Source organism: Thalassophryne amazonica, chromosome 19, assembly GCF_902500255.1.
Source record: "Thalassophryne amazonica chromosome 19, fThaAma1.1, whole genome shotgun sequence".
NCBI classification, from domain to species: Eukaryota; Metazoa; Chordata; class Actinopteri; order Batrachoidiformes; family Batrachoididae; genus Thalassophryne; species Thalassophryne amazonica.
The window spans coordinates 65,177,984-65,204,053 of record NC_047121.1 but is presented as its reverse complement, the minus strand read 5'-3'; the positions used below and the strand labels follow the sequence as shown (position 1 = coordinate 65,204,053).

Genomic DNA, 26,070 nt, shown 5'->3' with positions numbered 1-26,070 from the left:
TTAGAGTCAGGAAACTCATCGTGAAGGCTGACCGGTAAGAGCATGAACGTCATTCTGCTGGTGTCAGATTGAAATTGTTGAAACGCTCCTGGAGTTTGACTTGCTTTTGTTGTACCTGCAGGAAACGAGAAAGAGGAAGAGGAAGGAAGAGGAAGGAGAAACAAAAAAATAAAGACTGTGACAGGTGGCAGCTGTGCACCAGAAAACTGTCCTGTTTGCAAAACGAGCATTTATTGTCATTGTTTTTGTCCCACAGGTGTCAGATCCCTCGTAGGTAACTGCGGTTGTAACCCTGAGCCTGTTCCAGCGTGGCTTATGTTTAATTCCCAGCCCAGCAAGTGCACCGAGAGTCTTCATCACTCTTCTATCAATAACTGTGTGTGCAGCCAGATTCTCAGACAGCTGGTCCTGTTGAACGGCCTTCCTGCTGATGGGCAGAGCAGTTATTTGTTTTGTTGTTGTTTTTTTTTTTTAAAGACAAGGTTCAAAGGTGACCGGTGGAAACACTGCTGTTACTCCCGACACAATGGAGACCCCTGGGAACCTGTGCAATTTTGGACCAAACAGACTGAAATACTGAGACCTTTTCTCATTTATACTTATCACTTATTGTCTTTTTGTCTATTTGGTATTTAAAGGTGGCTACTCCTTTATATATATATATATATATATATATATATATATATATATATATATATATCCAAGAACATTACAAAGCCGTGAAGTGCCTAGGCTTCATATCTGGGCCCCAAAGTGCAACTATTCTGCAGATGCAACAACACAGTGTCGCCCTCTAGTGTTATGTACAATTATTTTATTCTATACCTGCTTACATCAAGGGTCATGGGGGTGGTGTAGCCAGACTATAGCAGGGCCACATACACTTGGATGAACTCACTCACACCTACGGTTAATTTTTAGTTAACAATTCATCAAACCTGGATGTCTCTGGAAGGGCGATGAAGCCGGAGCACCTGGAGGGAACCCATGCAAACATGTGGAAGAACATGCAAACTTCACACAGAAATGACCAGGTGGGAAGCGACCCCATGACCTTCTTACTGTGAGGCAACAGTAGTAACCACTAATCCACCATGCAGCACCTTTATTCTCTTCAAGTTTGCCAGGAAAAAAAAGAGACTGAGTCATAATCCATAACAGTTTGAAACTTAAATATCAACTATGATTCTGTGTTGATTCTCTGAATCCTGTGACAACAACCAGTATTTATCTGAAAATGAGTTTATATGTGAATAAACACTGTGAGCAGATAATAAATATATATGTCATATTGTCAAAGGTTTAAAGTTTTGTAAGAATGTTAGAAGGAAGAATACAGCTGGGATTTTATGTTTTTTTTAACTTGTTTGTGACATCAAATCAAAATAAAAACAAGAAGGGGCACGAGGGAGTGCAACACCAGCGCCTCATGTGTTTGCCACACACTCTTTTTGATCTTATGATAACATATAAAAACTGGGCCAAAGATTGACCTTGGCATTTGACCTTGATGTTGGCCTAATTTGACCTTGATGTTGGCCTAATTTGATAGATAGATAGATAGATAGATAGATAGATAGATAGATAGATAGATAGATAGATAGATAGACAGACAGACAGACAGACAGACAGACAGACAGACAGACAGACAGACAGACAGACAGACAGACAGACAGACAGACAGACTGAGTGAGTGAGTGAGTGAGTGAGTGAGTGAGTGAGTGAGTGAGTGAGTGAGTGAGTGAGTGAGTGAGTGAGTGAGTTTTGTCCTTGACTGAGCCTCCAACATTTCATCAAGTCTGGTCCAAATTGGATCAAAAAACGGAAACCCCATTTATTGCCCCATCTCTCCTCTGTACTGACAGCTGTCTGAAGCTTTTTCCCAATAAATGCAGCATTTTGACCTTTAATCCACAATGCACCACCATCTGCATACAAAGACCTTCCAGGACTAGCATCTACTTCTGAGAAAATATCAATCATGATAGAGAAGCTTGAATCTTCGACTGGGCTGGGTTGCTTGATGCGAGGACGTTTCGCTTCTAATCACAGAAGCTTCCTCAGCTAAATTTCTTGCTCTGGTAGTCTGACTTCTGTCTTGACTCTTGTAGAGAAGAATAACAGAAGCCAGCAAAAGCTGCAGTTTCAGACCCCTCCTACTGAGAGGCAGAGGAGGAGGTCTGGTTAGGTTTAAACCACCTGGACAACTGAGAGCCTTCACAGAAACATTAATCATGATGTTAAGCTGTAAGGTACTGCACACATTCCCTTGTGGAACTCCATTGTCTATTGGATAGACTTCAATGTCTCTGTTCTTCAAAAAAATCCACAATCCAGTTAAACATTCTCCCAACTATTCCCTTGGTTTCAAGATTGATAAGGAGACAACCCCAACACATCATATGCCTTTTCAATATCAAAAAAAGACTGCTCCTCCCAGTTTCTTATTAGCTTGAACTTTCCTAATGAAATCCTCCAAGCACAGGATCCATGATCATCCTCCCTTTGTAAAAGCCACTCTGATTAGGACTGAGTAACCCTCTAATTTCTACTATGCAAATTAGCCTATCAGTGACCATGCACTCCATTATTTTACATAAGACATGTTAATGCAGTTGGTCTATAACAAGTAGCTTCATAGACAATGGAATTCCACAAGGGAGTGTGTGCAGTCTCTTACTGTTTTACATTATGAATAATAATATTTTCTCAGAGATAGATACTAGTCTTAGGTTTTGTATGCAGGTAATGGTGCATTGTGGATTAAGGGTTTAAATGGTGCATTTTGGGGGGAAAATCTTCATGTAACTGTCAGCAAAGTGGACTTAGGGGGCAATAAGTGGCGTTTCTGTTTTTCTGTGGATGAAACACAGGCCATATATTTCTCCAAAAACCATAATACTCTATCAATTGCAATTAATCTTTATGGTCAGTCAATTAAGCAACTTCAAACGGTGCGTTTTTTGTGTGTCTGCATGGATTGTAAATTGACCTTTGGAGATCATATCCAGAGAGTTGTCACAAGAGGTAAAAAGGCAGCAAATATAATGAGGTGTTTGGCGGGAAGTAGCAGGGGAGCTAACACGAAGTCTCTGAAGCAAATCTATAGTGCAATAATAACACCTTCATCAGATTATGCATGTATTGTATACAGCTCAGGCAGGGGTGGTGGCCAAGTGGTTAGTGCACTTGGTTTTGGTGCAGAAGGCTCCTGGTTCAAATCCCACCCCTGCCCTATTTCTCCATTTAATGTGGAGTTGTGTCAGGAAAGGCCTTAGATTTACTGTGGTGACCCCGAGTGCAAACAAGGGAGCAGCCGAAGGAACTTAATACTTTTTTGTATACAGCTCAGCCACAAAACATCGATCTACAGAAGCTCAGTGTGATACAAGCTCAGGCCCTCCGTGTATATTGTGGACCTTTCAAGATGTCATCAATCCCGGCTCTTCAGGTGGAGTTTGGAGAATTACCTTTCACCTTGAGGTGTCTCCAGTTATCTATGGGGTACTGGACAAATTTACCCCCACGTTCTTGGAGTTGCATGTAATTACATATTTAAAAGGGAACAGGATTACTCAATAGAATATAGTACAGTGCAATTCCCTGTCCGCCACCACCTTCTTTTTTTCCTTCCCCCCCTCCTTTATTTCTCAATTTCTTTATTAATATAGCATACGTCAGACTCCATTAATGCTCCACACCCAAACAGTTGGTGGCACTAATGCACCGTGTCGGTCAGAACGCCAATAAACGCGATAGAGGAAGAAGAAGAAGAAGAAGAAACTTTTGTTTTTGTTTGGGTTTTTTTTTTTATTGTTTCTGTTCTGCTTCATAATAGGTTGGCATAAATCGTTACTAGTGGAGTTATAAGCAAACATCTGGATGACTATACGGCTTTCTGGTAAGATTTGCAAAACTAAAAGCTGCGCGGCCGTAGAGAGTTTAGTGTAGAGCGGACTGACTCGCTGACGCTAAGCTAACTTAGCAGCAGCTATTAGCATTAGCTCATTATTTCATTTTATTTCGGTGCCCGAAATAAAAGTTTGTCTTTTGTTTTTTATTTCGGTGCCCGAAATAATCACTATGCTCACGTCTTGTTTGACACTTATTTTAGACTTGTTTGTTTACGAGTTATAAACTGGAACCATCTGTCACAACTTCTTGAAGTTGAGCGGTCCTGAAGCAAAAAACGGAGCAACTCAAATCTGGTTAAGCAAAACAATTACAACCCCTGGCAATAATTATGGAATCACCGGCCTCGGAGGATGTTCATTCAGTTGTTTAATTTTGTAGAAAAAAAAGCAGATCACAGACATGACACAAAACTAAAGTCATTTCAATGGCAACTTTCTGGCTTTAAGAAACACTATAAGAAATCAGGAAAAATAATTCTGGCAGTCAGTAACGGTTACTTTTTTAGACCAAGCAGATGGAAAAAATATGGACTCATTCAATTCTGAGGAATAAATTATGGAATCACCCTGTAAATTTTCATCCCCAAAACTAACACCTGCATCAAATCAGATCTGCTCGTTAGCCAGCTTGCACTCGACCGAGACGGACGCACTTTTCTCTTCTCCCTCCCTCCTTATCTTTCCTGCTTCTGTGGCGTGTTGTCTGTGAGGCTGCAGCTTTGCTCTTCTGGAAAACGACAAAAATGGATCTGTTAAAGTGGTCTCTGAACGCAATTGACACTCTTTTTTCTACAAGACATTCGGGGGCGGAGGACCCGACCTGTCCTGCCGGGACGCATGTGATGGGTTACGTGATGGACTCGTGGAGGAGATGGCAGGTCATGTGCCCTTACATGCTTTCTGTGGAGGACGTCGAAGATGTGTACATATTCGGCTTGGTGGTGACCGGCTTTCTGATGTGTGGAGCGGGCACTTTGCTGGTTTACCGGAAAATCAAGAAAGTGGAAGCAGCTTTGATTGGTCCTTCCAGGCTGCCCTACATGATTGATTCGATTGGGAAGGCAGTGGCTGCGCAGTCGGCGGGGGTTAACCGCGCGTTGGAAAACATCTCGAGCAGGATTGCGGCCCTGGAAACCCGCTATGACCGTCTGTGAAGACCACATTCTACATTCAGATGCATTGAGGGCCACTCTGTTCTCAGAACTGTGGAATCTTTCAGGCGTCTGCTAATCTGGCTATTCATTTGGCTTCCCCAAATACAGCTGCACTTCAAGGTCGCTGTGATAAAATCTCCTCAGAAGATCAACACTTAAGCCTCGCTCCCTGGTCTTCCCCCCTCCCCTCAGCTTCTCCAGCTCTGTTAGAACTGTTCAGGACTGCTCAGACTGCGCAGGTCTGCTCCCTCCCCCTCCAGGATTGTCGGACAAGGCCGTTGACGGCGCCAGACAGGCTGCCTCCGGAGTGTTCTGATAAACTGGTCCGTTCAAATCTCGGTTGCCGTCCTGTGTCCTTGTTTCTGTCTCTGTGATTATTGTTTTTCTGTGCTGATGAGGATTTTTTTTCCTCATTGCTGCTGTGTAATGCAGCAGCGATGAGGGTTTTTTTTTTTTTTCCCTCCTTTTCCCTTGTGTTTTGCTTTCATATATATGTTTTATGTACCGGGCCGGCCCATGTGTTGTGTGTTGTGTGTGTGTTGTTTGTTATGGGTCGGTGTTGGTTTGCTCAGCCCTGCTGTTGACCAAGGCAGGGATGTACATCTGGAGCTGGTCCCCGGGCGCTTAATGGCGACTTCTGCTCCTACTGGCAATTAGGATTGGGTTAAATGCAGTAGACACATTTCATTGTGCAGGGAACATGTTCATGTTCTATATTGTGCATATGACAATAAATCTTTAAATCTTTAGTCTGCATCTAAAAGGAGTGATCACACCTTGGAGAGCTGTTGCACCAAGTGGACTGACATGAATCATGGCTCCAACATGAGAGATGTCAATTGAAAGAAAGGAGAGGATTATCAAACTCTTAAAAGAGGGTAAATCATCACGCAATGTTGCAAAAGATGTTGGTTGTTCACAGTCAGTTGTGTCTAAACTCTGGACCAAATACAAACATGGGAAGGTTGTTAAAGGCAAACATACTGGTAGACCAAGGAAGACATCAAAGCGTCAAGACAGAAAACTTAAAGCAATATGTCTCAAAAATCGAAAATGCACAACAAAACAAATGAGGAACGAATGGGAAGAAACTGGAGTCAACGTCTGTGACCGAACTGTAAGAAACCGCCTAAAGGAAATGGGATTTACATACAGAAAAGCTAAACGAAAGCCATCATTAACACCTAAACAGAAAAAAACAAGGTTACAATGGGCTAAGGAAAAGCAATCGTGGACTGTGGATGACTGGATGAAAGTCATATTCAGTGATGAATCTTGAATCTGCATTGGGCAAGGTGATGATGCTGGAACTTTTGTTTGGTGCCGTTCCAATGAGATTTATAAAGATGACTGCCTGAAGAGAACATGTAAATTTCCACAGTCATTGATGATATGGGGCTGCATGTCAGGTAAAGGCACTGGGGAGATGGCTGTCATTACATCATCAATAAATGCACAAGTTTACATTGATATTTTGGACACTTTTCTTATCCCATCAATTGAAAGGATGTTTGGGGATGATGAAATCATTTTTCAAGATGATAATGCTAGTGATGGGATGAAGAACACTGGTGCGTCAACACTGTGCCGAGCACACAAGAGTGAAACCCCGTATCGGTGCACGTATCGCTTTAAGAAAAAAATCACGTGACCGATACAGGAACCGCGCCAAATTGTGTTTAAGGAAACAAACTGTATCGACATGTTGCGGATTTGTTGGATGGAGTTTTGCTGGTGGATTTTTGCTTGCCCTCACCTTGCTCCACTGACTTCATGGCACGTTCAAATACGTTTCCCCAGTCTGGAATAATTTTGATCTTTTGACGCCAAATAAGAGAAATCTTTTTCTCCTCCCTTACAAAAAAATAGTACTGATAAGTATATAAAAAGGAAACTCGAAGTATACTTGAAACATACTTGCATATACTACTTTTTGGTAAGGGCTTTCAGCATTGTTTACTGTTATTTTTCCAATTAGATATGTTTGTACTCCTTTACAATACTGGAAGAATAACCAGAAAACAAATACGTACACACCTTTATCAACTCGCACTGAAATTTTTATGCTCACCATCTTCATCTGAACCCTGTGAAAGAGTTTTTTCTAAGGCAGGGGAACTGGTGTGTAAGAGGAGAAATTGCCTTGGAGCAAAGACACTTCAGAAACCTTTGTTCTTCAATAAAAATGTATAAATGAATCTATTTTCAGTCTTTTATTTCATATGCTTTAACACTTAAGTTAACAAATTTCCATACACAAGTTACAAATTTTAACTGAATTTTATTAGACAAATTTGCTATATTTTACAAACCAAATCAGTTTAGCATTTACACAAACAAGGTTTTAAGCAAATTTTAAACTCTTCTCATGAACAGCTTAACTCGACACACAAATTGAGCACAACCTTTCCATCTTATTTACCTGCAATGATTTTATAACTACTGCGGGGGTCACTATTGAGCGTGTCAACACAGTGCCGACAGTTTGTGTAGTGTGTCAATACACTCCTTGAGGTATCATCATCCCATCACTAGATAATGCATCTTGCCATAGAGCAAAAACTGTGAAAACATTCCTTGCAAAAAGACACATAGGGTCAATGTCATGGCCTGCAAATAGTCCGGATCTTAATCCAATTGAAAATCTTTGGTGGAAGTTGAAGAAAATGGTCCATAACAAGGCTCCAACCTGCAAAGCTGATCTGGCAACAGCAATCAGAGAAAGTTGGAGCCAGATTGATGAAGAGTACTGTTTGTCACTCATTAAGTCCATGCCTCAGAGACTGCAAGCTGTTATAAAAGCCAGAAGTGGTGCAACAAAATACTAGTGATGTGTTGGAGCATTCTTTTGTTTTTCATGATTCCATAATTTTTTCCTCAGAATTGAGTGATTCCATATTTTTTCCCTCTGCTTGGTCTAAAAAAGTAACCGTTACTGACTGCCACAATTTTTTTTCCTGATTTCTCATAGTGTTTCTTAAAGCCAGAAAGTTGCCATTTGAAATGACTTTAGTTTTGTGTCATGTCTGATCTGCTTTTTTTCTACAAAATTAAACAACTGAATGAACATCCTTCGAGGCCGGTGATTCCATAATTTTTTGCCAGGGGTTGTATTTGCCTTTTTCCAATTAACTGCCTTTTATTTGTTTATATATATGAATGAATTGGTATTTCTAATATATATGTATATATATATGTATATGTGTATATATATATATATGTATATGTATATGTGTATATATGTATATGTATATCAATCAACTTTTTTTTTATATAGCGCCAAATCACAACAAACAGTTGCCCCAAGGCGCTTTATATTGTAAGGCAAGGCCATACAATAATTATGAAAAACCCCAACGGTCAAAACGACCCCCTGTGAGCAAGCACTTGGCAACAGTGGGAAGGAAAAACTCCCTCTTAACAGGAAGAAACCTCCAGCAGAACCAGGCTCAGGGAGGGGCAGTCTTCTGCTGAGACTGGTTGGGGCTGAGGGAAAGAACCAGGAAAAAGACATGCTGTGGAGGGGGGCAGAGATCGATCACTAATGATTAAATGCGGAGTGATGCATACAGAGCAAAAAGAGAAAGAAACAGTGCATCATGGGAACCCCCCCACAGTCTACGTCTAAAGCAGCATAACCAAGGGATAGTCCAGGGTCACCCGATCCAGCCCTAACTATAAGCCTTAGCGAAAAGGAAAGTTTTAAGCCTAATCTTAAAAGTAGAGAGGGTATCTGTCTCCCTGATCTGAATTGGGAGCTGGTTCCACAGGAGAGGAGCCTGAAAGCTGAAGGCTCTGCCTCCCATTCTACTCTTACAAACCCTAGGAACTACAAGTAAGCCTGCAGTCTGAGAGCGAAGCGCTCTATTAGGGTGATATGGTACTACGAGGTCCCTAAGATAAGATGGGACCTGATTATTCAAAACCTTATAAGTAAGAAGAAGAATTTTAAATTCTATTCTAGAATTAACAGGAAGCCAATGAAGAGAGGCCAACACGGGTGAGATATGCTCTCTCCTGCTAGTCCCCGTCAGTACTCTAGCTGCAGCATTTTGAATTAACTGAAGGCTTTTTAGGGAACTTTTAGGACAACCTGATAATAAAGAATTACAATAGTCCAGCCTAGAGGAAATAAATGCATGAATTAGTTTTTCAGCATCACTCTGAGACAAGACCTTTCTGATTTTAGAGATATTGCGTAAATGCAAAAAGGCAGTCCTACATATTTGTTTAATATGCGCTTTGAATGACATATCCTGATCAAAAATGACTCCAAGATTTCTCACAGTATTACTAGAGGTCAGGGAAATGCCATCCAGAGTAAAGATCTGGTTAGACACCATGCTTCTAAGATTTGTGGGGCCAAGTACAATAACTTCAGTTTTATCTGAGTTTAAAAGCAGGAAATTAGAGGTCATCCATGTCTTTATGTCTGTAAGACAATCCTGCAGTTTAGCTAATTGGTGTGTGTCCTCTGGCTTCATGGATAGATAAAGCTGGGTATCATCTGCGTAACAATGAAAATTTAAGCAATACCGTCTAATAATACTGCCTAAGGGAAGCATGTATAAAGTGAATAAAATTGGTCCTAGCACAGAACCTTGTGGAACTCCATAATTAACTTTAGTCTGTGAAGAAGATTCCCCATTTACATGAACAAACTGTAATCTATTAGACAAATATGATTCAAACCACCGCAGCGCAGTGCCTTTAATACCTATGACATGCTCTAATCTCTGTAATAAAATTTTATGGTCAACAGTATCAAAAGCAGCACTGAGGTCCAACAGAACAAGCACAGAGATAAGTCCACTGTCCGAAGCCATAAGAAGATCATTTGTAACCTTCACTAATGCTGTTTCTGTACTATGATGAATTCTAAAACCTGACTGAACCTCTTCAAATAGACCATTCCTCTGCAGGTGATCAGTTAGCTGTTTTACAACTACCCTCTCAAGAATCTTTGAGAGAAAAGGAAGGTTGGAGATTGGCCTATAATTAGCTAAAATAGCTGGGTCAAGTGATGGCTTTTTAAGTAATGGTTTAATTACTGCCACCTTAAAAGCCTGTGGTACATAGCCAACTAACAAAGATAAGTTGATCATATTTAAGATTGAAGCATTAAATAATGGTAGGACTTCCTTAAGCAGCCTGGCAGGAATGGGGTCTAATAAACATGTTGATGGTTTGGATGAAGTAACTAATGAAAATAACTCAGACAGAACAATCGGAGAGAAAGAGTCTAACCAAATACCGGCATCACTGAAAGCAGCCAAAGATAACGATACATCTTTGGGATGGTTATGAGTAATTTTTTCTCTAATAGTCAAAATTTTGTTAGCAAAGAAAGTCATGAAGTCATTACTAGTTAAAGTTAATGGAATACTCAGCTCAATAGAGCTCTGACTCTTTGTCAGCCTGGCTACAGTGCTGAAAAGAAACCTGAGGTTGTTCTTATTTTCTTCAATTAGTGATGAGTAGAAAGATGTCCTAGCTTTACGGAGGGCTTTTTTATAGAGCAACAAACTTTTTTTCCAGGCTAAGTGAAGATCTTCTAAATTAGTGAGACGCCATTTCCTCTCCAACTTACAGGTTATCTGCTTTAAGCTACGAGTTTGTGAGTTATACCACGGAGTCAGACACTTCTGATTTAAAGCTCTCTTTTTCAGAGGAGCTACAGCATCCAAAGTTGTCTTCAATGAGGATGTAAAACTATTGACGAGATACTCTAACTCTCTTACAGAGTTTAGGTAGCTACTCTGCTCTGTGTTGGTATATGACAATAGAGAACATAAAGAAGGAATCATATCCTTAAACCTAGTTACAGCGCTTTCTGAAAGACTTCTAGTGTAATGAAACTTATTCCCCACTGCAGGGTAGTCCATCAGGGTAAATGTAAATGTTATTAAAAAATGATCAGACAGAAGGGAGTTTTCAGGGAATACTGTTAAGTCTTCTATTTCCATACCATAAGTCAAAACAAGATCTAAGATATGATTAAAGTGGTGGGTGGACTCATTTACTTTTTGAGCAAAGCCAATAGAGTCTAATAATAGATTAAATGCAGTGTTGAGGCTGTCATTCTCAGCATCTGTGTGGATGTTAAAATCGCCCACTATAAGTATCTTATCTGAGCTAAGCACTAAGTCAGACAGAAGGTCTGAAAATTCACAGAGAAACTCACAGTAACGACCAGGAGGACGATAGATAATAACAAATATGTGTATATGTATGTGTGTGTGTATATACACTCAACAAAAATATAAACGGAACACTTTTGGTTTTGCTTCCATTTTGTATGAGATGAACTCAAAGATCTAAAACTTTTTCCACATACACAATATCACCATTTCCCTCAAATATTGTTCACAAACCAGTCTAAATCTGTGATAGTGAGAACTTCTCCTTTGCTGAGCTAATCCATCCCACCTCACAGGTGTGCCATATCAAGATGCTGATTAGACACCATGATTAGTGCACAGGTGTGCCTTAGACTGCCCACAATAAAAGGCCACTCTGAAAGGTGCAGTTTTATCACACAGCACAATGCCACAGATGTCGCAAGATTTGAGGGAGCGTGCAATTGGCATGCTGACAGCAGGAATGTCAACCAGAGCTGTTGCTCGTGTATTGAATGTTCATCTCTCTACCATAAGCCGTCTCCAAAGGCGTTTCAGAGAATTTGGCAGTACATCCAACCAGCCGCACAACCGCAGACCACGTGTAACCACACCAGCCCAGGACCTCCACATCCAGCATGTTCACCTCCAAGATCGTCTGAGACCAGCCACTCGGACAGCTGCTGAAACAATCGGTTTGCATAACCAAAGAATTTCTGCACAAACTGTCAGAAACCGTCTCAGGGAAGCTCATCTGCATGCTCGTCGTCCTCATCGGGGTCTCGACCTGACTCCAGTTCGTCGTCGTAAACAACTTGAGTGGGCAAATGCTCACATTCGCTGGCGTTTGGCACGTTGGAGAGGTGTTCTCTTCATGGATGAATCCCGGTTCACACTGTCCAGGGCAGATGGCAGACAGCATGTGTGGCGTCGTGTGGGTGAGCGGTTTTCTGATGTCAGTGTTGTGGATCGAGTGGCCCATGGTGGCGGTGGGGTTATGGTATGGGCAGGCGTCTGTTATGGACAAAGAACACAGGTGCATTTTATTGATGGCATTTTGAATGCACAGAGATACTGTGACGAGATCGTGAGGCCCATTGTTGTGCCATAATCCAAGAACATCACCTCATGTTGCAGCAGGATAATGCACGGCCCCATGTTGCAAGGATCTGTACACAATTCTTGGAAGCTGAAAATGTCCCAGTACTCACCGGACATGTCACCCATTGAGCATGTTTGGGATGCTCTGGACCGGCGTATACGACAGCGTGGCAAATGGTGGTCACACCGGATACTGACTGGTATCCCCCCCCAATAAAACAAAACTGCACCTTTCAGAGTGGCCTTTTATTGTGGACAGTCTGAGGCACACCTGTGCACTAATCATGGTGTCTAATCAGCATCTTGATATGGCACACCTGTGAGGAGGGATGGATTATCTCAGCAAAGGAGAAGTGCTCACTATCACAGATTTAGACTGGTTTGTGAACAATATTTGAGGGAAATGGTGATAGTGTGTATGTGGAAAAAGTTTTAGATCTTTGAGTTCATCTCATACAAAATGGGAGCAAAACCAAAAGTGTTGCGTTTATATTTTTGTTGAGTATATATATATATATATATGTGTGTGTGTGTGTGTGTGTGTGTGTGACAAATACTCCGGTGCGTCATGTAGTATGGAAAATACACTAATAAAAAAAATTGTAAAAATGACATAAGATAACACTCAAATATTAAGAGAAAAACCAACTATTACTGATTGTACACAGATTATACGCATCTACAATTTTTGCTATTGATGGAGGTACATGTACAAGAACACTTACTTGGGAGCGGGGGGATTTGTGTGTGTGTGTGTGTGTGTGTATATTTATAATAAGTTTAGTTTTGAAAAGTTAAGTCAAACTTAAGCCTAACTTCTGCTGGGAAATTTTTCCATAGCATCGGTGCACAAGCTGAAAACTCTTCCACCCACTGCCCCCACACACCCACTACTTTCTATAGATGTAGAAATATCAGATTTGTAATGTGGCCTGGATGAATGTTTACAGTGTTAGCAGCTCCATGTGGACAATGACCTTTCATGGTGTCATTCAGCATAAGTAATGCTCGTGTCAGTAATGGACAGGCAGCTGTATGGGAAAGAGACAGAGCAGGTTAACGTTTAGTGCGATTCATACTAAAGCACATGAATCTGGATCGTATCTGATTCGACGTTGCTGATGCTAAAGCCACACTGACCCAGGAACGTTTCTTCTGTTTTCCCAGGACAGACGAGCATGAGCAGTTTTCTGAGACCTGGTGGACACAGGATACCACCATTCACTATGGCAACACACCTCGGGACATCCAGGTCTGACCTGGAGCGAGATTCAGGCTTCTCAGGTGTGACTCATTTACTCCGTAGATATACTTCTTTATTTTTATGTTTTGTGGAATCTCACAGGGTGGTTTGGGTGTCACACCTGTGCTATTTTTTTTTTTTTTTACCTACTACACGATTTAACTTAAAACTAACCTGCATAAACAAGGTCAACCCTAATCACATCAGGAAATCTAGATCATTTTTTTAAGATCTTCTGTTTTGACCTTTTTATGACATGGACTTGCATTAGTCTGTGTCATCAGCTCAGTGGTGTCTTTTGCCAGATGCACTAGCGATGCTTATCTACACTTGCCCCCCTTTTGTTTCCCCCTGGTGTTAAGGTTCTGCCTTGTGTACTCGAAGCAGCCAACCTGCTGCTTTTATAATAAAGCTCATATGCGTGTGTGTGTCCTCAGATGAAGTATCTGAGTACCTAAGTGCAGTTGACCTGACTGACTTTGAGGATGCAGGTCAGACTGGTTCCATAGTAAGCCAGGACCACAATGTGACACCACTGGCTGTGATGAGAGGTTCATACGCTGGACTATCGCCAACGATTATCATGAATAACCTTGTCATGAAGCAGGTAAAGTAATTAAATATTCCTGGCGTTGTCTGCTTATGTACTCATTATCATTTGGCTTTTATCTCAGACTAAACAAATATTGTTATTACATTAGGGGAGCTTGCACTATATTATCACTATACTTGCATTTATTCTTTTCGGCTTCAGAGAAGTTCACCTTAATTGTTTTCCTTCTCTGTGGAGTCATTTAAATAAAATGTGACTCCTGGTTTATAAATTGTTTCTGCTACCAGCATATTTCCCTTTTCGGGTTACATGCGGGACAACCTGTTTTTATTGTGTTGCAGTTTTACAAAAGTGACACTTTGCTACATTATTGAAATATGAAGCTATAGTGTTGTATTGCCGCCATGTAATTCTGTCCGAGATGCTCTACAGTTAGTATGGGTATTGTTGCTTTTTGGTTTGAAACACACACAAAAATAAAATAAAAAGAAGGAATGATTGCTGGCATGTGGCAGATGCAGATTTGGCAACACACTTCTTCCACATTAGTTACAATTCTGTTGGCTGGCTGTTGAATCCTGTGTGCTCGACAACATTCCTGCTGTTTATTATTTACTTTGTAATTTTCTGTGGTGTTGATGGATTTTCTTAGTGCAATCCAGGGTTTGTCTTTGTCAATTCAGATACATTAACTTCACTGTATTGCACAACAGATGCTTCAGTGTGGGTATGCATGCCTGCTGCAGAATGTCTTGATTTTCACATCAGCACTCATGTAAACAGGGTGAAACATGCATACTGTATGCATAAATGAGTGAGACACTCAGCTTGAGTCTTGCTGCTGCGGCGAGTCATGTAGCGTTTCAGTGTGCAACCTTTTTTTCATGTGTGAAGATGTATATTGGTTCCAGGGCAAAGGTGCAGGTTTTGTTTTCTTTTCTTTTTTTTACTAGTTTGGGAGGTCCTGCAACTTGTACTCTGTTACGACTTATATACAAAAAAAAAATCATGCATTTATTATTAATAATAGTTATTTATATCAGGCTTTCCCAGGACTCAAGATACCAAACAAAATAAGCTCCAGTAATAGAACTGAACGCTAGTCATAAAAGTACACTACAACAATTCCTTTATTTTTTTTAGTTTTTTAGTACTAGATATAAATTTTATAATGAAACAAAAAAATGCTTTTGTTGTTGATCAAAGGCAAACTTGAAGACAGAAAACACAACACCACAGTAAAAACACTGACCTTTCTTCAAATCGTCATTGTGCTGTTTGTGTAGTTATGTGCTGGATGTTTAGCGGCAGGCGTTGTAGTGTAAAAGGGAGCTACGATCTTCTCTCTCTTTCTTTCAGCCGTCAGTCATGGCGTCAGCAGAAAACCAGTGGGGATTTCCTTCACCTTTGGATGTGATGCCTCCGTCACAGGTTGTTCTTCTTCAGCCCATGCTGTCAAACACCAAAAGCAGCTCCCTAGCAGGTTCTGAAAATTATAATCCGTCAAGAATCTCAGTGCCCATTCTCAAGACATATCCTCGGATCGCCCCCCACCCAGGGGAACGAGCCGCCAAGAGGCTGGGCTCATCTAGGGTGAGGGGGAGTTCAATGTCAGGATATGACCAGCGACAGCGACGGCACCACCATGGACACAGACCCTACAGCCCCCCCAGCCCACAGCCTGAAGTACAGACAGAAGCCAAACCTGTTCCCTGCTTTGAAGCAGCGAACCATCAGACACAGACTGCTGACAGACAGGATCTTTCCACAGCGACAGGAAGTGGCTCTCTGTTCCCTTTCACCTATGACTTGAGTACAGTGACCAACACATCCCATGCCGACAAGTACCAAGAGGCCTTCTCTGTGGACAACGACAACAAACTGAAACGCTTCAGCAACACGTACAACATTCTCAACAAGTGCGGCCTGCTAGGAATCGCACTGCGCACAAAGCAGCTAATCAAGGAGAACCGGCACACCCAAACCCTGCTGCAGCAGCTTCGGGATCAGACGTCTCTGCTCCTGGAGGCTCTGAGAAGCGGAGACCCACAGCTGTGGACTCAACTCCAGATCTCTCTGCAGGACACAGACAGGGACCATCGGGGCACCCAAGCTCAGATCGTTATGGCTTAAAACTGTGATGATTTTAAGTCCATGATTCATAATTTTGTGGGTAATTGAGATAAAATTTGGGACATAAAAAGTAAATAAGTAAACCTGGTTTGGGGGGGGTGTCTGTATGAGCAAATGTAAATTCCCAAATTTAATCCCATAGGTGAGTATTTATAGAATGTTGACGGGGAGCTTCTGTTACAGAAGATGAAAAATTGCAATAATGAGATGAAACTAGATGCGTGGCGTGCGCATGGTGTCTGAGCTGCCACCATTTATGTGTATCCACATATTTACACTGGCAGCATTTGTTGTGCCACTGCTACAGCCAGCTCAGATAATGGCTTTTCCCCCCACAGTTGCCATCTTCTGTGGAGTAACAGCATTTTTTTTGCAAGTAATTTTACAGGATAATAATCATCTTTTTTAAATAGCTTTTCTGTTTCATAATGTCATCTCCATTCTGTGGATAATTGAGCTCTGTGAGTTTCTTTGTGGCACATTTGGAAAAAGTGAAGACTGAAAAAGTGAATTGTAACAACTCTCTCTCATTCACTAAATAGTAAAGTCAGTCCCTTCGGCTGCTCCCTTGTTTGCACTTGGGGTCGCCACAGCAAATCCAAGGTGGATCTGCATGTTGAATTGGCACAAGTTTTACGCCGGATGCCCTTCCTGACGCAGCTCCACATTACATGGAGAAATGTGGCAGGGGTGGGATTTGAACCCGGAACCTTCTGAACTGAAACCAAGCACATTAACCACTTGGCCACCACCCCTGCTCTCTCTCATTCACTTAATGGTTTATAAAAATATATTTCATTTATTTGACCTCAACCCAAGGCATGGAAGCTACAGTAGCAGGTGTTAATTATTTATAGTTGTCGGTATGATATCAGAAACACTACCAAGTGCCTGCAGATCATTTCTGCAAATTTCCAGTTGGAATCTCCAAAGGAGTACTATAGCAGCTGTCTGTACAAGATGCAAGTGGAGTACAAGCTGTAGCACAACAGCCGAAATGAGGGGGGGAAAAAAGACACTTTACAGCCACTGTGCACCCTCAGTACATCTGATGTTTCAACCCAAAACTCTACATGTCCATCACTGAGAAATATTTTAAAGCAACCGCGTAGGATTTAATATCACCTAGTGGTGATGTTAAATGGACTGCATTTATATAGTGCTTTTCCCATCTGCATCAGACATCAGCAATAATGCCTCACATTCACCCATTTACACAAACACCGATCTCTGGGTGCAAGGCACTCACTACACACTGGGAGTAACTTGGGGATTAAGGACCTTGCCCAAGGGCTCTTAGTGATTTTCCAGCCTGGCTGGGGTTTGAACCAAGGATCCTCTGGTCTCAAGCCCAGCGCCTAACCACTAGACCCTCACCTCCCCTTGTAGATTACATTTTGCCATCCCTGGTCAGGATTTTGTTTCTTCGCACTTTTGCTTCTTTGGAGATGGGGATTCATTCATGCTGCCTTACCATGTCTTGATGACCAATGTGTATGAGGGTTCTCCAACTTGCTAGCCTGCGCTAGCAGCCAGTAGGTAGTGCAGCAAGTGATTATTCTGGCTACACTACAGAATGTGACAGGCAGAGTAAGTTTTGGGCTACTGTATGAACATGGCAGCCTCCTGCAGGGAGCCCACTTTCTCACACAGAAGAGATATGACAGCCGTTAGGTTTTAGAGGGTTACATAAATCCTAAATGGATTGATATTTCTTTAATTGCCGGTTTTCTTCATTTTAAATTTTCCTGACCTCGATCAAAACTTAATGAATAGCATCTGTATAACTATCTTAAACTCATGATTTCTTTAGTACATCAATTCATGAACTATCATTTCTTGGTCCACATATCACAAGTAATGTTATATAGCCTTGTAGATGTTTTGTTGCCATGTCCATTGCTGCTGTTTTAAGCAAAGTGTGTGATCTGTTTAGTTTTACAAAGTGGAAAATTACACTCGATTTTTACTATTGCACTCTATGCTTTGCATTGTAGTTAAGTGTTAAGTGATTTGTTGCTACTATATGTTGCAGTAGCACCAGTATCTCAAAACACCAGCTTCCTCTTGGCCACTCCCCCTCCTCTGCATCGAGGGGTAGGAAAGCTGCTCGAAGGGCTCCATGTGGAAAAACCAAACCTTTGTTGATTCTAGTTTGACCACTTTCTTAGTCAGAGGTCTTAAGATCCTTGGGTCACAGGAACATAGTCATTTACATTGAAAATATCTGTTGGCTGCTGCGTTAATGTTTCAAATGCCTTTTATAGCACCTTTAACATGATCGGTTGAACGCTTGTATTTGCATTTTAAAATGAGTTTTCCTGGTGTTTATAAAAGTATGACTCCCACTAATGTTTTGTACTATCGGGATGGTTTTTTTCTTCCTTATGCTTCATTGTTGTTTCTTTCTGGGCTTCATGCAGAACAAACATAATCGGAGTAATTAAACTCCAATGTGTACATTTATTGTGTCCAATTATTTAACTAAAAGGTTGAAGAGCAGTTATTGGAAACTTAAAATATGTTCAACACACTCATTTGTTGTTACAGGTAATTGATTCCACACTAATGCACAGATGGTTAGGAATACTATATTCTTTTTTTATAGTGGGTGATTTTAACATACACACAGATGCTGTGAATGACAGCCTCAACACTGCATTTAATCTATTGTTAGACTCGATTGGCTTTGCTCAAAATGTAAATGAGTCCACCCACCACTTTAATCATACCTTAGATCTTGTTTTGACTTATGGTATGGAAATTGAAGACTTAACAGTATTCCCTGAAAACCCCCTTCTGTCTGATCATTTCTTAATAACATTTACATTTACTCTGATGGACTACCCAGCAGTGGGGAATAAGTTTCATTACAGTAGAAGTCTTTCAGAAAGCGCTGTAACTAGGTTTAAGGATATGATTCCTTCTTTATGTTCTCCAATGCCATATACCAACACAGTGCAGAGTAGCTACCTAAACTCTGTGAGTGAGCTAGATTATCTCGTCAATAGTTTTATGTCCTCATTGAGGACAACTTTGGATGCTGTAACTCCTCTGAAAAAGAGAGCCTTAAATCAGAAGTGCCTGACTCCGTGGTATAACTCAAACTCGCATCTTAAAGCAGATAACCCGTAAGTTGGAGAGGAAATAGCGTCTCACTAATTTAGAAGATCTTCACTTAGCCTGGAAAAAGAGTCTGTTGCTCTATAAAAAAGCCCTCCGTAAAGCTAGGACATCTTACTACTCATCACTAATTGAAGAAAATAAGAACAACCCCAGGTTTCTTTTCAGCACTGTAGCCAGGCTGACAAAGAGTCAGAGCTCTATTGAGCCGAGTATTCCTTTAACTAGTAATGACTTCATGACTTTCTTTGCTAATAAAATTTTAACTACTAGAGAAAAAATTACTCAACCATCCCAAAGACATATCGTTGTCTTTGGCTGCTTTCAGTGATGCCGGTATTTGGTTAGACTCTTTCTCTCCGATTGTTCTGTCTGAGTTATTTTCATTAGTTACTTCCTCAAACCATCAACATGTCTATTAGACCCCATTCCTACCAGGCTGCTCAAGGAAGCCCTACCATTAATTAATGCTTCGATCTTAAATATGATCAATCTATCTTTATTAGTTGGCTATGTACCACAGGCTTTTAAGGTGGCAGTAATTAAACCATTACTTAAAAAGCCATCACTTGACCCAGCTATCTTAGCTAATTATAGGCCAATCTCCAACCTTCCTTTTCTCTCAAAAATTCTTGAAAGGGTAGTTGTAAAACAGCTAACATCATCTGCAGAGGAATGGTCTATTTGAAGAGTTTCAGTCAGGTTTCAGAATTCATCATAGTACAGAAACAGCATTAGTGAAGGTTACAAATGATCTTCTTATGGCCTCAGACAGTGGACTCATCTCTGTACTTGTTCTGTTAGACCTCAGTGCTGCTTTTGATACTGTTGACCATAAAATTTCATTACAGAGATTAGAGCATGCCATAGGTATTAAAGGCATTGCGCTGCAGTGGTTTGAATCATATTTATCTAATAGATTACAATTTGTTCATGTAAATGGGGAATCGTCTTCACAGACTAAGGTTAATTATGGAGTTCCACAAGGTTCTGTGCTAGGACCAATTTTATTCACTTTATACATGCCTCCCTTAGGCAGTATTATTAGACAGCATTGCTTAAATTTTCATTGTTACGCAGATGATACCCAGCTTTATCTATCCATGAAGCCAGAGGACACACACCAATTAGCTAAACTGCAGGATTGTCTTACAGACATAAAGACATGGATGACCTCTAATTTCCTGCTTTTAAACTCAGATAAAACTGATGTTATTGTACTTGGCCACACAAATCTTAGAAACATGGTGTCTAACCAGATCCTTACTCTGGATGGCATTACCCTGACCTCCAGTAATACTGTGAGAAATCTTGGAGTCATTTTTGATCAGGATATGTCATTCAATGCACATATTAAACAAATATGTAGGACTGCTTTTTTGCATTTGCGCAATATCTCTAAAATTAGAAAGGTCTTGTCTCAGAGTGATGCTGAAAAACTAATTCATGCATTTATTTCCTCTAGGCTGGACTATTGTAATTCATTATTATCAGGTTGTCCTAAAAGTTCCCTGAAAAGCCTTTAGTTAATTCAAAATGCTGCAGCTAGAGTACTGACAGGGACTAGAAGGAGAGAGCATATCTCACCCATATTGGCCTCTCTTCATTGGCTTCCTGTTAATTCTAGAATAGAATTTAAAATTCTTCTTCTTATAAGGTTTTGAATAATCAGGTCCCATCTTATCTTAGGGACCTCATAGTACCATATCACCCCAATAGAGCGCTTCGCTCTCAGACTGCAGGCTTACTTGTAGTTCCTAGGGTTTGTAAGAGTAGAATGGGAGGCAGAGCCTTCAGCTTTCAGGCTCCTCTCCTGTGGAACCAGCTCCCAATTCGGATCAGGGAGACAGACACCCTCTTTACTTTTAAGATTAGGCTTAAAACTTTCCTTTTTGCTAAAGCTTATAGGGCTGGATCAAGTGACCCTGAACCATCCCTTAGTTATGCTGCTATAGACTTAGACTGCTGGGGGGTTCCCATGATGCACTAAGTGTTTCTTTCTCTTTTTGCTCTGTATGCACCACTCTGCATTTAATCATTAGTGATTGATCTCTGCTCCCCTCCACAGCATGTCTTTTTCCTGGTTCTCTCCCTCAGCCCCAACCAGTCCCAGCAGAAGACTGCCCCTCCCTGAGCTTGGTTCTGCTGAAGGTTTCTTCCTGTTAAAAGGGAGTTTTTCCTTCCCACTGTCGCCAAGTGCTTGCTCACAGGGGGTCGTTTTGACCGTTGGAGTTTTTCCGTAATTATTGTATGGCTTTGCCTTACAATATAAAGTGCCTTGGGGCAACTGTTTGTTGTGATTTGGCGCTATATAAATAAAATTGATTTGATTTTTCTACTAATAAACATCCTACACACGAGCTTTAAGTATCGCATCCCCCCATGGTTTGAGAGTTGTTAAAGATCAAACTTGTTATTGCAATTTAAATAGTTTTTATTAGTGTAACAGGAATAACCAAACTTTTAAACATCATTTACAGGACGGTCAATACGTAGCTGCAGCGTAACAATAAAATTCCCCAAAAGGCCACAGCAGCATTGTTACGTTAGTCTTCAGACTAAGTTTGTAACACGTGATACATAATGGCACAACAGGTTAATACCCTGGATAAACCCATTTTATATGGGATATATGATACATCTTCACAGTTTCTGCTAATATTAATTCCAAAAAAAGCATGTTGCACAAAAAAAAATTTTTCCATTGAAAATAAACTCCAACATGTTCACGTTTGTTGCCAGACTGACAGTTTCAACAGTAGCTCGTCGCGTACTGTACTTATCAGTCGTTCATCGGTTAGCCCTTTATGTCTAAGTGAATTAAAACTACCAGAAATTTTCTGAAGCTCAAAATGTAGCATTCCACAACACTGTTCGATACTGTCAGAGTACCACGTAGCACAGGTGTTAAAATCAACAGTATAGTACAAAATCAGCTCATTGTTTAGGTGTAAGTACACTGATACTCAAAATGCATGAATATTTGCTTGTAAAAAGCTAAATAAAACATGGAATTCTCATAAGACAGTTTGACATTGCTGATATGGCTCATGTCCTTAAAGGAATGTGTGCTCATTGTTAGCTGTTTCATGGACAGTTTTAGGTGGCATAAAGCTTCTAAATCATCCAAGTAGATGATTAACTAGAAGTTTAAACAGAAGCAACTGGACCTCCTGTTTTGTCTTAGAGAGATGTTTGACCGCTTATCCACGTGGCTTCTGTCTAAATCAAAGATGTGTGGTAATCCAGAATAATATCTTAAGAGAAAATCAGAGGTTCCCACCTTTATGTTTAACAGGACGTGCAACCAAAATGTAGGCCAAGTAAAGACTTGTTATTGACATTAATCAATGTTCTCTGCCATCTTGATGTGTCATGTCATGATTTCTTGACACCTCAGGACAATATCCATCTTCCTGAGGGATCATGGCTATTTTTGGTGATACTTGAGGAAAATAAATGGTGACCAACCAGCTTGATACCATAACGAATGCAACACGTAGCCCATCTGACATTGCTAAGACGTGGTGAAAAGAAAAATCACATGACCCTCTATAGTTACTGTACATATAAGGATTAAATTAACATGGCACGTCCTCTATTTTTTGGGATATTGCCCTTGCAATGGCCAAACGGTGCACCGTAGCAGTGCTATGTCGACATCTTTACACATAGCGGCTTCTTGTACTGGCATCATCGTCATTTATTTGTGAAGCTTTTTATTGACGTGACAATTTGTCAGATCTAGTTATGTTCATGGCAGCGCCTTGGGATGCTGATGATTTTTTGGGAATACTAAGGGCACTTCAAATGTCCAACAATAGGAGCACTAAGAATGACTTTTTCAGGAGCCAGTAAATCTGAAACTTTCCAACAAAATATTAAAACTGAACAATATTTTCTTTAGTGCTAAAGATTCTGGGGTTGCCAAATTAGTTTCCATTAGATTGAAGCAGCTCCTCAGTGTGAGAGGTTAAATGTCCAATTACTTTTGTTCAAACTTTGGGACTTCATTGTGTAGGTAATTCCATGACTGCATGGATCAAAAAAAAACAAAAAAAAAACTTTGTGCTTCATGTGTGACCAAGTTGGACCTCTGAATACCAAATGTGGGAAGCTGTCAGTCTTGTTTACAAGCATCTTCAGAGCACATTTCAACTGTCTGCAGTGGCAGAAAAAGTCCAAGAACCCAGCGAGTCCCGAAAACATTCCTGAGGTTGGTTCTCCATGGGGTGTGGTTCTCGCAAAGCTCACCACGCTGCATCTGACACCAAGTGTGTCCCCGGGCCACCAGCAGCACCTGTTGGCAACAGAAACCTGCACATACCAGGCCGATCCCCAACCACACGTAGAGCATCAGCACCAGGAACAACTGCAACCCGGAAACGCTGCCTAAAGGAAACGAAGAAACAATTAAGGAGCAAGTCCACATAGACCTTACATTTAATGAGAACTTTCTAGTAACTCACCCATGAAGAAGTAAGCGGTTGAGAGTGGGAGAAGAGTCAGGAAGGTCAATGGGTTCTCGAAGGAGAGGCTGTACTCCACAGTTAGAAAGGCCACACCGAGAACCAAAGAGTACAAACAAGTGCACGACGTGTAGATGCAGAACATGATAAAGTAGCGCATGTTCCTGTTGCCAATGCAATTTCCAGTGAAAAAGCAGTGGTGGTCTCTCTTCAGAATAACTTTCTTACAGACTTTGCAGAAGTGGCGACCGTTTTGGAGGTAGTGTGCATCCAGTTTGTCCGGGCAATGCGGCGAACACACCGGAATCACAGCCTCGTTTGCACTTTCGGATGGATATTTGATTGTCATTATGTAATTTCCCAATGCGTTGAACATCAAGAAGAGGAAAGTGGCCATGTGCAGTGCTGTGGAAACCCTCAGTGATGCGCCAGGACTTGGGAAGATCGTGGGAATGAATAAGGAGAAGTACAAAATGAAGGTAACTGCTGTAGCCATGAAAAAGTAGGCGGGTGCTACAGCATTGAGTAGTCTCAGTTTGAGCATCCTGGTAAACATACCTGAATGAGAAATGACAGTAAAGAAACAGCTTGTTAGCATAAGATACATCTGCTAAAGAGGGTTATGAGGAAGTATATACTGTATGCCCTATACAGAATATAGGCTGGTGCTTCCCAGAATTCCATATGGTGAAGGAGATAAGTGTCTTTGACTCCCCTTGAAGCAGATGCCAGTCCACCGCAGGTTTTTTTCCCCCAGCCATAGCCAGTGCCTTTGACAGCTTGATCTTGTTCTAGGACCTGTTCTATATTCAGTATTTTACCATTACCCATAATGCACTGTGGCACAGCGCTACAGAGCATGTCCACAAAATCCTTGGATGTGTCCTGGTTTGTGTTTCTCTATGTGAATTCACATTTTCAACAATAGCATTTCGTATCTTAGAAGAATATGGCTGTGCGAAGCTTGTTCAGGCTTAGGGGACTATCAGCCAGGCAAACTGCAACTGTCAGCAACATTTCTTCAGAACACAAAGAACTGAGTAAATAGCACAGCACCAAACTTGAATTCTAGTAACAATTTTCTGTGCTTGCACAGTTGGCTAGCCATGCATATTGTGGATAATGAAAAAAACATTTAATATATTCACACATTTGAAAAGCCTAGGGGGGAATTTTATCTGTGAAAAGCTAAGGACTGAGAGCCATCTCCTACTTCTGACATTTTGTGCTTATTTCCATCCCAATTTCAAAATTGAGAAAATCTTCTCCAATTTTATTTTTTATCAGAGCCAAAAATTTTTTAAGTAATCACAGTTGTCATTATTACATACTACTTTAACTGATTACATACAAGTCCATTAGATAGATTAGATAGATAGATAGATTACATAGATAGATTTTTTTTTCTTTTTTTGCACAAGCATGTCCACAAAATGGTACTTTCTCTCATCGCCTTTCCCCCCAAACTTTTTCAAAAAGCTAAAGTTTCTCTGTTAAGACCTCATAACTGTCTTCTGTTGATTCACGTTGTGGAGGAGGATCAGATCAGGGAATGTCCTGATTGTCCACTTTCACCTACTTTTACACAAGATTAACCCGAATCTGCACCAATTAAATCTAATTATTCACTTGTGTCTGTGTGTGTGTGGGGTGGGGGGGGCATGATCAATGTAACAAATTTTTAAACATGTTTTTTAAAAAAACTTTCCAGATAGTGCCCTCCCCCCACCGAAATACTAAATAATTGGGTATCAGAAATAGGTAATGGGAGACTGGTTTATTAGTCTGATTATTAAATCCAGACACTAGGTCTTTTTAAGGGTTCATCAACTCCACACAAATGTGGTTCTATAGTTTTTATTTTGTTTTAAGTTACTGATTCAATTTTAGCACCTTTCAGGGGACAACTATAAAATATATAGTTGTCCCCTGAAATACTGATTCAGTTTTGCCACAAAAAAAGGAAGAATCTTTGCCTGGATTTTTACTCGTTCCTGACCTATAATCACGATTTGGCACAGCAGTTGTAATTCCCACTGAACTTAAACACACCACGCATACACGACAAAACACTATCCTCACCAGAGGAATTCACGGCCGTGGGCAAATTAATCAGGTCATTTCGGATGTTTGGTTTCCATAAGGGTGAATTTTAAATCCTGTTTTTGGGAGCTGCCTACCTGCAGATGTTGGCAGCTGTCCTTTCAGCACCACGGAAACCAGAGAAGATCAAACGATGCAGCCGAGCCAGTGACGTCTGC

General features: G+C 40.8%; 3 protein-coding genes across 3 annotated transcripts in view; 2 read left to right on the top strand and 1 right to left on the bottom strand.

Annotated features, from left to right (window-relative positions):
- Positions 1–1,405, top strand: part of pgfb (placental growth factor b) — a 40,218-nt gene extending 38,813 nt beyond the window's left edge. Inside the window, exons 5-7 of the mRNA XM_034159757.1 lie at positions 5–34; positions 122–184; positions 257–1,405. Coding sequence (XP_034015648.1) covers positions 5–34; positions 122–184; positions 257–278 — 115 coding nt within the window. The 3' untranslated portion in view covers positions 279–1,405. The remainder of the gene's footprint in view (positions 1–4; positions 35–121; positions 185–256) is intronic.
- A 2,385-nt stretch (positions 1,406–3,790) lies between these two features.
- cipca (CLOCK-interacting pacemaker a) lies at positions 3,791–18,679 on the top strand. Its single transcript, XM_034159715.1, has 4 exons — positions 3,791–3,901; positions 13,456–13,572; positions 13,969–14,138; positions 15,444–18,679. The coding sequence occupies exons 1-4, from the start codon at positions 3,883–3,885 to the stop codon at positions 16,215–16,217; spliced, it is 1,080 nt and encodes a 359-aa protein (XP_034015606.1). The 5' UTR covers positions 3,791–3,882; the 3' UTR covers positions 16,218–18,679.
- Positions 18,680–23,180: 4,501 nt separating this feature from the next.
- zdhhc22 (zinc finger DHHC-type palmitoyltransferase 22) lies at positions 23,181–26,070 on the bottom strand. Its single transcript, XM_034195463.1, has 3 exons — positions 25,990–26,070; positions 23,810–24,367; positions 23,181–23,732 (listed from the first exon to the last, which is right to left on the bottom strand). The coding sequence occupies exons 2-3, from the start codon at positions 24,363–24,365 to the stop codon at positions 23,461–23,463; spliced, it is 828 nt and encodes a 275-aa protein (XP_034051354.1). The 5' UTR covers positions 24,366–24,367; positions 25,990–26,070; the 3' UTR covers positions 23,181–23,460.